This window comes from Euleptes europaea, chromosome 11 (genome assembly GCF_029931775.1).
Source record: "Euleptes europaea isolate rEulEur1 chromosome 11, rEulEur1.hap1, whole genome shotgun sequence".
Taxonomy (NCBI): Eukaryota; Metazoa; Chordata; class Lepidosauria; order Squamata; family Sphaerodactylidae; genus Euleptes; species Euleptes europaea.
Window position 1 is genome coordinate 8,127,624 of NC_079322.1, and position 12,487 is coordinate 8,140,110.

At 45.2% G+C, this 12,487-nt stretch overlaps 1 protein-coding gene across 1 annotated transcript in view; it reads right to left on the reverse strand.

Annotated features, from left to right (window-relative positions):
• Positions 1 to 4,540: 4,540 nt before the first annotated feature.
• The window catches only part of PLEKHG4B (pleckstrin homology and RhoGEF domain containing G4B), an 89,411-nt gene continuing 81,464 nt past the window's right edge, over positions 4,541 to 12,487 (reverse strand). The window contains exons 20-23 of the mRNA XM_056857794.1: positions 11,796 to 11,912; positions 10,256 to 10,525; positions 8,754 to 8,971; positions 4,541 to 4,592 (exon numbers count right to left, since the gene is read on the reverse strand). Coding sequence (XP_056713772.1) covers positions 4,551 to 4,592; positions 8,754 to 8,971; positions 10,256 to 10,525; positions 11,796 to 11,912 — 647 coding nt within the window. The 3' untranslated portion in view covers positions 4,541 to 4,550. The remainder of the gene's footprint in view (positions 4,593 to 8,753; positions 8,972 to 10,255; positions 10,526 to 11,795; positions 11,913 to 12,487) is intronic.

A 12,487-nucleotide genomic window follows, 5' to 3' on the forward strand; every position in this document is an offset into this window, starting at 1 on the left:
CCTGTCATGGAGGATCTGTACCCAGACTGAGGCACTCTCTGGTTTAGCTGTCTCTATTTTTAGCTGCAGCTGCTGCTACATGGGTAGGTGGTCTGTGGGAAAGCAAACTGAGAAGTCACATGTTGATCTGATGTTACTACTTCGGTGCCAGACACTTGACAAGTTTAATACATTTACATTTCATTTATGCATGCACAATCACATTTGCATCTTTTGTAACCACACATTTTTTTTAACCGGCAGCTGCGAGTTAGAGCCTTGTTTGCTGAGGTGAAACACACACACACACACACTCACACACACACCACACCCCCAACACACACAAGGATTATTTCAATAAATATTCCGACAATTTATACATAAATCATATTTATTTAGATAGTGAGACACAGCGGTAAAAATCAATACCGTCTTGAAGACTCTCATATCTATCATCAGTTTTTAAAATACCTAATAAACCATAATTTGACATGTATTTTGAAATGTTCTACTCATCAATTCCCAGCCTAAGACTCTCAAGGCAGATTCCGGCATACAATTAAAACAGAATCAAAGCCAGATAAAAACATTCAATGCAATAAGACAGGGTATCAGTCATAGAATAGTCTATAATATCATGATAAAAACAGTTGGAAAACAAAATATAAAATCTAAGAGAGGAAATCAGCACTGCTGACCAATCACATAAACATCAACAGGTCAAATAAAGCAATTAAAAAAGCCTGAGTAAAAATAGGTTTGTTGCTTCTAAATCAGGTGCCTAAAGCTAAGTAGATTGAGGGGCAAAAGTACCACCACACAGAGCCCCCCCCCTCTGGTCAGCAGCCAACTCAGCTCTGCTGGTTGGCATGGATAACAAGGCCTGTTTGGAAGATCTTAACTCCTGGGCAGAGATGCACTGAAGCAAGTGATTCCCACATCCTTTAGGGTCTTCAATAATTGTATGTTGAGAAGGGTCCAACGGTCCCACAGGATCAAAGCAAAGGCCCATCTAGTCCAGCATCCTGTTTGTGGTAACAAGTGACCAGGTGTTTTGAGGAAGTCTCCAAGCAGGTAAAGAAGACAACAGGCCTCTACTGTCATTTTTTTTTCAGTATCTGGTATTCAGATGTACGCTGACTCTGTACATGGAGGTTCTATGAAACTATAAAGGGCTGAAAATTCTTGATGCACTTGTTCACCATGAACTTTCCTAATCTGCTTAAAGTCATCTGAATTTACTGTTTTATAAGCTGACTGTACAAGGATGTTTTTTTTAAAAATTATAAAACAGTACATACCACAGTAGTAAAAATGATACAAATGCTTTCTTTATTGTTCCATTTTAAAAGGAATTATACAAGAAAATTTCCTGAACAACAAAAGTAAACCTACTTGGACAAAAGTTGCACATAAATCCACTGTTCCCCAAGGGTGTGGTAGGTCTCCGTATGAAAGTGCAGATACCCGCTTCAGTCCTTCACTAACTCCTTTAACTGCAATTTATGTGTATCCCGGTTAGGCAAAGAGACAAAACACCTGTGTTGGCAGCCTCGGGTGGTTTTGATCCCTAGCCCTGCATCTTCAACACAGGACCAAAGATCAAGCTTATTTAGGAGGATCATATCAAACAAAAGATGAAGGAAGATCCAGTTTTTGAAGAGAAGTAAAAGGAGCTTCTTCACCCACTGCATGTGCCTGGCTTCCCTCTGGCTTCACAATCAGCACAACAGGAACATTTAATTCTGAGCATGGCCTAGGGATGCCATCCTCCAGGTGGGATCTGGGGATCCCCTGGAATTACAGCTCATTTCCATACTACAGAGACCAGTTCCCCTGGGAAAAAATGGATGCTTTGGAGGGTGGACTCTATGGCATCATACTCCACTGAGGTCCTTGTCCTTCCCAGGCTCCACCATCTCTGGGAATTTCCCAATCTGGATCTGGCAACCCTACCCCCCATCCCCCACTGGTGGCCCGGGGGGACCTAGCAACCCCATGGCCCCAGAATGTTGATCCAAAAATCCATACAATGGGGCCCTGCATGGGAGGGGGCTCTACAGATCTGGAGGAAAACCCAGGTTTGCAGCAAAATAAAATCAAATGTGAGTGGGGTTAAAATTCTCCAAAATGGAGAATGCCAGCTGAGATCTCATAGACTTTTGTGAGAACATTGTCAATACTGTGGGGTTGCCTAGCAACCAAGGCACTGGAGTCTGAGCCTTGGCAACCCAAATAGGACAGAAGGTTGGGAAAAGAAGCAGCAGTGGCTGGGAGAAGAACAAATTAGAGAACAGGATTAATCTCTTTATGTGGTTGTGATTCGCCTTAATAAAAAAAATTGGAAACAATTAAAAAACAGCTTAGCAACTGTTCTAGGGACTATGGGCACAGGCACTAGTCTACAGGTGCTAGTCAATCAGTGCTGTCCAGAGGTGGCTTTTGCGACACCTTTTTTCTTCACAGTACTCAACTTTGGATCTGTTTGGACTAAGCGTAGTGAAATTATTTCCAAACCTGCCCCATTACTTTATAAATGCCACATTTTTCTTCACCTAATTCAAACACAGTAATGTGACTATGACAGCTAAAATGTACTTTAAGTGCATACACACAAAGAGGCAAGGATTCTTAAAATTCTACCAAGACTACACAGACCACACATATAAGCCTGGTAGAGATTTCTGGGGCTGTGTGAACTGTACTTAAAAAAAAACCCCACAAAGTTCTGTGCTCAAAAAAGCTGAATTCTGTGCTTTGTATACATTATGCAGATTAAGCAGATTTGCATATATCCTTTTTTTGCATCAATTTAGTTGGCTTTGCTTGCCATGGAAAGGGGTAAGAAGCCTGAGCACTGGAAACCCTATTCAGCCATCCCTCTAGCTTTCAAATCTTCAGATAGGAGCCAAAATATAGAACTAGGATTTTCAGAAAGCAATGGACACCACAGAATCATGCACCACTGGCAGCCTGAAGGCTTTTCACCTGTCTTGATGTGCTTGGGTGGCTGGGTACACACCCTGACTGAATATTGGAAATCTATAATAGTATATCGAGTCTTTTTAAAATTCCTCTTGCTGAAGTTCAAGCAACTTTTGTTCTCAATATGGAAGCTTAGTCTGAGCCTGCTTAAGAACCTCTAGCATCTATGATTACAAAGATATCTACTTGTTCTTACTGCACAGAAACATTCCCATATTTTAATTCAAGTCCACAGACATTCTATGCACAACACAGTCACTGCTGCCTACTGGGTGTGCACTAGTAAGGATTTAAAACAAAATACTTCTATTAAAAAAAAGAACAACTCATATGGTGACACAATAAAATATTTACATGAGGGTCAATGACAATTTTTTCAAATTGTACACATAATGCTTTTCCGCATTTACAGCATTGCAAGAAATATCTAAATCTCATCAATCATGTACAAAATTCAGGTCCAAGTTGAAGAAACACAACAACAAAATGTACTTCTTACATACAATGATAAATCCCCTTCTCAGACGAGTGCCAGCTGGAATCCATAGAGCTGCAGGTGGGGAGAGGTTCTGGTTTTAGAAGGTCATGTTATGTACTCAGCACCAAATCATCCTGGAAAATGACAAAATAAGTTTATCTTGTAATTCAGAAAAGGAGATTTGAGGGGGAATATGTATCTGAAAGGAAGAAAAAAGTCCCAGACTAAAACTCAGGATCCAAGAAGGTGTATGGGATTGCCCCGATGAAAGGAATTCAGAATCATCTGCAATATCTAGGTCAGCTCTTTTCTCCATAGTAATTTCTCAGTCATTTTAAGTATAACTGTCAATACAATCGGTCCAATACAACCGGTTCACACATGGGAAGGAAGCTGCAGGAATGCATTTCTGTGCCAGCATAGCCCGTGGATAAAGAAATATTCCAGGGCAGAAGAGATCCCTCACCCAGATTGCCCAGGGATCCTGGATATTTTTTGCCTTCCTCTGGGCATGGAGTAGGGGTCACTGGGGGTGTGGGGGGGAGGTAGCTTTGAATTTCATGCATTGTGCAGGGGGTTGGACTAGATGACCCTGGTGGGCCCTTCCAACTCTATGATTCTACGACCTCACAAGGCCTCATCCTCAGGACTTGAAGGGAGCTGGAAGGAGTGGAGTGATAGATGCAGGGCCCAGGAAGAGATCTCACTTGTCTTGACTATTACTCTACTTTTAGACACATCTGTGTATACTTATTGTAATCCAAAAACCTATGTGCCATTTAGGATTATGTCTATCCAATGCAACTGCAGGCCTCATTGCAGCAATAGCATGTCTGGAAAACCCCACAAGCTAGTTTCTGAGGATGGAGAGAAAAACCATTTATAGAAGTAAAGTTGATAATAGGGAGGGGGATTCCGCTATCATAGAAGTTAATATTCAGTATTATCTCTAATACTGTTAGAGCATGCAAGCCAAGTATTCAAAAAAAGTTCTCATGCCCCAGTATGATTGGTTATTACTTTTTTAAGCAATTTAGAATCAGCCTAGTATTTTTAATTTTATAGATCTGTTTAGCATAAAACTTACTTACTGAATGTATTGTCTGTGTCAAACCATGGTTGAAAGGCCTAAAATATGAGAGGTTTTGTTCTGATAGAGAAGGGAGGGAAAGTTAATTAAAATCAGCATGACTTCTTATTAAAAATAGTCTTCCCCCTACTTCTAATCCATGTTCTTCACCTTCATAATACTCCCCTGTTGACAGGGACTCCCACACACTGAGAGTACAAACCTAAGCAAAGTTACACCCTTCTAAGCCTATTGACTCCAATGGATTTAGAAGGGTGTAACTCTGTTTAGGATTGCATTGCAAATAACATAACTTTGTAGTTTATAAAAGGTGATGATGATGTAAGCCTGTATTGTATATTTTGTCCTGCAGCAATAAAAAAGCTACAATTTAAGGTAACCTCAGTCAAAGCTTGACCAATATTTTGAAAGAAACAACAGAAGACAGCTGCCACCCAAATCTATACTTTGCTGTCTTAATGAGGAAGGACCTGGAATTCATCCTCTCCTGGTACTTCCACTGCTACAGATTGCCATCTTCTGTCGGCCAGAAGTTGAGGATCAGGTCCAGCATTTGCCTCTCCACAAGACGAAAAGCAAATACCATTTGGGCCGTTGGTTAAATAGGTACACTCTGCTCTAAATGACAAGGTAAAGGTAGTCCCTGTGCAAGAACCGGGTCATTCCTGACCCATGAGGTGATGTCACATCACAGCATTTACTAGGCAGACTGTGTTTACGGGGTGGTTTACTATTGCCTACCTCAGTTGCCTACACTTCACCCCCAGCAAGCTGGGTACTCATTTTACCGACCTCGGAAGGATGGAAGGCTGAGACATCCTTGAGCCTGATACCTGAAACGGACTTCCGTCAGGACTGAACTCAGGTTGTGACCAGAGCTTGGACTGCAATACTGCAGCTAACCACTCTGTGCCACTAAAGGTCATACAAAAATAGTACCCCAAAAGAAGCATTTCTATGTGTCATTCATTTCATGGGATTTTGTGTTCCACTTTGTAGGGAATTGGATTGCTGGTTGTTCTGAGGTTCAGACCCTGAGGCCTGAGGTGCAGACCAGCTGATGCCTGGCAGACTGGAGAGCATGCCGGAGGGGGGGAGTGCAAAGAGCCTACCGGTACCTGGACAGAGCCAAAGGGGATACCTGGCCAGTCAGGTAGAAGAGCCTACCTGTGCCTGGTGCCTCAAGATGGTCTGATGGACACGTGAGAAGAATGAAGTGCAAAACCTCAAGGCAGTAAAAGCAAAAAATTGCCTGCCCCCTTGAATCTGGCTCCTTCCCCTGAGAATTTACTCCCTCCACTGGCGGTCTTGAAAAGGCAACTGAAAATTCGGGCCAGACCTTGAAATCTGGCAGCCCTAGGCTAAGCTAAGCCCACTATGGAAGTCCGGCCAGGCAGGATCTTCATGACAGGTTCGGGCATTCCCAGTTCCTACAGATACTCTCCAGACTGAACAAGACAGAAAGACCACTTAGGCCTGGAGCATGCTGGGAAGCCACCATTCCTCCGTGGGACACTGTGGTGACCTCTCTGAGTTATTGAGGACAGATGAGCCACCACATTTGTCCTGGCAGAGTGCCAGTAATTAGTTTTGTTCTCTGGATTTGCTGCTGAGGGAAACGGGCCAAAGGGAGAAAAAAAACTGCCAAGGAGAGGAGGCTGTTTGATGCCAGAGCACGCCAGGAAATGCAGCAACATGAAGAAATCCATCATTTATCATTTTGTCAGGGTTTTAAAATGTGTAGAAATGGCTGTGTGTGTGTGTGTGTGTGTGTGGATCAGTGTCTTTCGAATAGTGTTGCTTAAGTTCCTTGGAGCCCTGACCTGGATGGCCCAGGCTAGCTTGATCTTGTGAGATCTCAGCCGCTAAGCAGGGTCAGCCTTGGCTAGTATTTGGATGGGAGACCAAAGTCGCTATGCAGAGGAAGGCAATGGCAAACTCTTGCCTTGAAAGCCCCACAGGGTCGCCATAGGTCAGTTGCGACTTGGTGGCACTTTCCACCACCAAGGGGGCAGAGCAGGAGATTTTTTGAAGAGCCACAAGGGAGAAAGACACACGGGAACTTCCAAAGTTCCTCTGTTGCTTTCCCCACAGCAAGGAAGCTGAACCATGCTTTGGTGTGATGTTTGAATTTGTACTCGCCTTCCCTTCCCCTCCCCACAACGTATACCTTGTGAGGTAGGTGGGGCTGAGAGAGTTCGGAGCGAACTGTGACTTGCCCAAGGTCACCCAGCTGGCTTCATATGTAGGAGAGGGGGAACCAACCCGGTTCTCCAGATTAGAGTCCGCCACTCTTAGCCACTACACCACTCTGGCTCTCACAGAAAGGTGGTGAGAAATGGTTTGGCTTGTTATCTGCTGTGAAATGCAAATCATGGCTTGGTGTGATGTCTTAACTGAGCTTATAATAGTGTTGGATCTGTGTTCTCTCTCCATAGCTGGGGATAGCATTTGAATATGGTTTCAGAGGGTAGCCATGTTGGTCCGCAGTAGAACAGCTAGGGCAGCACCTTAGAGACCAAACAAGAGTTTTGGGTAATGAGCTTTTGAGAGTCACTCCCTTTGTCAGATACAACTAAGGTGTTTTATGCATGGTCGCTTTAACCTCCTTTATTCCCCGTTTCAGCCAGGATTAAATTTTTCAGTATGCATGATGGCCAAAAACGCATGGTCCCTTAACCCACTTTATCACCTGTTTCAGCCAGGATCAAATTTACCTTGGCTGGGGAAAAACTACGCATTACCTTGAAAAGCAGGGACAAAACTGTGTGCAAATCCATCCATGTAAACAGAAAATGCGGAAGACGTGCACAGTTCCTGTTCAGCTTGCAACACCCTGCCCCCGGTGATTGGTCGTTTCCTGGGGCAGGGAAGGCCCTCATTGGAAATGACCAATTTGAAATGACCAATCACCGGGGGCGTGGGGTGTGTGCCAAACTAAACAGGAACTTCATGTCTCCCGCATTTTCTATTTACATAGATCGATTGGCACAGTTTTATCCCTGCTTTTCAAGGTAACGTGTACAGTCCCCCCCCCACTCAGCCTGGGTAAATTTGATCCTGGCTGAAACGGGAAATAAAGTGGGTTAAGGGACCATGCGTTTTTGGCCGATATCTCATTCCTTGGAAGCTCAACGCTGTTTCGGCCCAAAACCAACCCGGCTTTTCCCATTTCTCTTCTGGCCCAAATTAAGCCATTCATCCTAGTTCATTCCGGAGTCACAGAGCATGCATACTCTGTTCTTGGGTTGAGCTTCTCCGTGCCATCATGCCCAACCCTTTTCCAACCCCCTCCTCAAAGCAGCATGATGATGGTTAAACAGGGGAAAACAGAAGATTGGCTTCTCTCACAGCCAATCACAAAGCAGTGTGAAAAGAGGTGGCGATTCAAGTGCTTCCTGCTACATCGAAGCTCCTTCTGAGCAAAAGAAAGGCTTTTTAAAAACAAGGCTTGGATTTCTCCCCCCCCCCTTCTTTCAGGTAGCTCTGTTTTTTGTTTTTTGTTCTTAAAATGCTTTTTTATGCGGCAGTTGGGTTTGGGGGGAAGGAAATCTTCTCTCACGGGGAGCACTGCGAAGTAAGCCAATTACAGAGCAGCATTTAAAGGGGTGGGGCTTGATTTGAGCTTGGGAGACTGTTTTTCTGTATTCATGGTTTGATTAGCACACAGTTTCATCCCTGATCTTTCAAGCCAGTGCATACAGTTTTCCTCAACCCAGGTTACTTTAATGTGCGATGAACCCAGGTCCAAGCAGGGAGATCCAACCCATGCATAAAAGACCAAAGGGAGGTTTGACTCTCGAAAGCTTATATCTTGAAAATCTTGTTGGTCTCTAAGGTGCTACTGGACTCGAATCCATTTAAATGTGGTGAGCCCTCCACAATAGATGAAGTGGAAAAGGTAAGGAATCTCTCCTAGCCTTGAAGTCCCCAAGTAGCAACAGACTGATCAAATGGCAAAATGTTTAAACCAGGGGTGTCAAACTCAATTGTTAGGAGGGCCGGACATGACATAAATGCCACTTGGTCAGGCCGGGACATGTTTCACCAGCCCAGATCGGGCCTGGAGGAAATGGCTGCTTCAGCTGGCTCGCGGGCCAGATAAGAGCTCTCAAGTGGCCGTATCCGGCCCGCGGGCCTTATGTTTGACACCCCTGGTTTAAACTGTTCGCCATCTTCACTGGGATCATCATTATCTGTTTTAGCTAAGGAGATACTTACAGCTGTGATATACTGAGGGCTGGCTTTCGATCTGAGGTTCTTCTCCGAGAGGGCAGGCGACGTGCATTGCGACGGAGGCTTGGAACCAGAGCTGGAGGCCCCTTCTTCATCCAGAAATGCCTCTGTGGGGAGCGAAGAGAACCCAGCCTGGGCAGAGCCGCTGAACCCGCATAGACTTTCACCTGATGTGCACTGGGATGATTCAGAACTCTCGGTAACTGCAGGAAGCAGGAAGGAAGAGGCCAGAGGCATTAGAGGCTGCTATCAGCCTATTGTTCAACAGGAATTCTAGGGACGTAGCCCCCCAAAATCTGTGATTAAGATGACAGCTCTGTGTGAACTGCAAAACACCAGCTGCTAACATTCCACCAAAATCATGGGCACTCTCAGCCTATGAAAGATCAGCAGGCCAATGACTGACACCAGATGTCTCCAAACTATTTGAGCCTGTGGGCCCCTTTGGACTTTTGATACAGCGTGGTGGGCCCAAAAAATGACTGCCACAGAAGGCGGAGCCAACTGCAGAATGGCTGCTGAAGCTTACATACGGTGAAGATCCTTGTGCACAGCCAATCAAATCTCCAATGGCCAACCAGAAGTTTTGCTGGGGAAAAGCCCCACCAGGATTCATCCACTTTCTAAAATTAGTCTGTGGGCACCCTGCAATTCTGGGGAAGCGTCTCGGTTGTTCCTCAATCAGGAAATCAGCAACGGCAGGCAAGCATCCCTAAAAGCTGCCTTTATCCACACCACCCTAACAGGTACAGCTGCAGGGAAATATGCTCCAAGACACGTTTCCCAATCCTAGGTAGCAACAGCACAGCTCCACAGGTCACCCAGTCTGTGTGATCCCAGCCTGTGTCCTAAAAACATCCCAGTATCCTCGGCAATGTAATGGGGTTCCAAAGCAGGCAGTAGGCGTTCTTCAGCAGACGCACTGATGTGGAACATTCAAAAACCATCATGACGGCACCACGCCTAATGCAGTTGATAGGTGGGTGGTTTTGCCAGGTGGGTGGTTTTGGTGGGCAACTGCCTGACAATCCACCAGGCGGCTGGGGAGCGGATGCTCACAACACAATCACATCACTTCCAGGTTTTCCCCTGGAAGAGCAGCATCGCCGTGGCCACTTTAGCACTCAAACCCTGGCGTTTTGGGGGTTTGAGTGCTAAAGCAACAGCAGCGATGCAACATTTACGGAGGTAAACCCAGAAGTGACATGATCGTGTTGCACACGGCCATGCACATGTGCGATCACCCCAGCCCCGCTCCCAAAAAAGTCCTACTGATGGAGAGGGGGCACCTGGCAACCCTAGCAGTCAATGACGTGAGTGAGAGAAGGCTGTCAGTCTGATCAGTCAGTAGGGCTTTTTGAAGGAATTTACCACAAAGCGTTATCACAGGACTCCATAACTGCACAACTCTCTCTACCAAACGGCGAGTTATCACTGGCCATCGCTCCCGCTCTTCCCTCATTATTTGGGGGCTGCAATGCACTCACTCATGGAGGGCTGGCTCCCAGTTTCCTGCTCCAGCTCATCTTCCTCAATGCAGGTCCTGACGTCATATGACCAGTGATAGAAGGGCGGGCCAGCTAAGCCGGGATGAGATGGCGTTGAATACACGTGCAGGTTTAGTGAGCCCAGGATAGAAGAGGAGGACTGGCTGCTCGAGGAAGACGTGCTGCTGTTGGAAATGGTGGAATGAGGCCTCTTAAACGGCGTGGAGTGGTCAAATGAAGAAACAGCTATCGAGGCACGAGTCCTTGACTCTGGCAAAGGGAACAAGAACAACAACAATAACAAAAAACCTTCTGCTGATTCTCCGATCACAGTCATAAACACCATGGCTTCTAAAATAAAAAGCTGCTTAGAGAAAGGGTTCGAGAAGGGACTGCAGTGGGAAAACACATACTTTGCGTACAGAAGGTTAAGTCTTCGATCAATTCAGCTGAAAATAGACTTGGGAAAGATTTTTGCCCAAGACCCTTGGAGAGGCTCTGCCAGTCAGAGTAGGCAATACTGATCTAGACAGGACTCTGGTCTGACTCAGGAAAGCAGCTTCATACGTAAGAGCACATCAACCGTCAGCCTAGGGCTTTCCCGCACCCTCATCTTCCTCACTTGTAAGTTCCTGTTTCTTCAGGGATGTGTGTGTGGTTTCTGTTCCACACATGGTTTGCTCCCTCTAGTGGTCAATCTGATATTACACCAATTTATGTCCAGCATAGCTCCCTGCATATTTAAACTGCCGGTTTTTATGCCAGACATAAACTGGTGTAATATCGAATTGGCCATTAATGCTGCTGTTAATTGAGCTTCTATCCCAGCTGTGCTGCTCCATGGAACTCTTCCACTAAGGCTCTTCCACTAAGCCACAGCCCCTCCCAATTCATCGGCTTAACTTTTGTGTTTCTGTTCTGCTCTCTGGAAGCCATGAGATAATTTATTATTTCCTTGCTGCAAAACATTTACAACTTTTTCAAACTTTATTAAGGGCTTACAGAAACCCAATACCACTTCTTTGTGAAAATGTAAAAGGTAGCTTTTTGTGCACCCTGAATGAAGATTCAAAGAGCATTCCTACACTAGCCGGATGAGTATCCTATATGGGGGAGGGGCAAACGGGCTTCTTTCTTTCTTTCTTTCTTTCTTTCTTTCTTTCTTTCTTTCTTTCTTTCTTTCTTTCATTCATTCATTCATTCATTCATTCATTCATTCCCTTTAAGTTTATCTTTGGTGTGAGGAAGTGACTGCAAGGAAGGAGGCAGAAAGAAGGGGAAGGAAACTGTCTGTTCCTCTGACTGGGATCCAACTGAAAGGGGGGTGGGGGTCTTGGTAATGCCTCAGACTTTCCCCTTCCCCTTGAACCCTCGACCCTATCTAACACATTGCTTTGGAAATTCCCTTCACCTTCCAAAGCAGCTTGCCATAAAGCATACCGGGGTTGGGGGGATTGTGTGGTCTTGGCATGCAGGATTGTTTAAAATTAGGTTTCCACAGACAAATGCTTAGGACACCCTAAGTAGTGTCAAGCCCTACCTGCTCCTTTCATGATGTAGTCGATTGCTCTGTCGCTTATAGCTGCATCACTGGGTTTGATATCCATAAACGGTTTGTTCCCTATGCCCATGGACACCATTTCCTGCCTTCGGAGTTCTAAGACAACCAAGCATATAAAAGACATCATATTAAAGACCTCCTTGTACAGGGGCAGGAAAGGCTTCTGCGTTAAGGAAATTCAAACAGCATGCCAAGGAAAATGATGGCATATGGAAGATTCCTTTTTTCTCCCAACATCTGTCATGACCAAGGAGTGCAACCAGTGAAAATTCTGTGGCCACAAAACACTGGTGACAATTGGGGAAAGACATGTTGGCTTTGTTTGGTGGCTGGAGGCTTGCTTAGAAGGGTTGGATTAGGTTGCCTGTTCCTCTTCAAGGAAAGGGTAGAAGGTGACAGAAATCATAAACAAGAGGGGAACTCACAAGGACTTGTGGGATTTGCTTCACTTTCCCCTGTATCCCCTTCCCCATTTTCTCATCCTGGCAGCCACCATATCCTCTCCCCCTTCCCCTGCTTCCTTTTGTCCTTCCCACTCAACAACCAACCTTTCTTTTATTTGTCCCCCATCTCTGTCTTTAGGTTTATTACTTATTTATTTAACTTACACCCTGCCTTTCTCCCCAAAGCAGCTTACATCATTCTCCTCTCCTCCATTTTATCCTCACAAC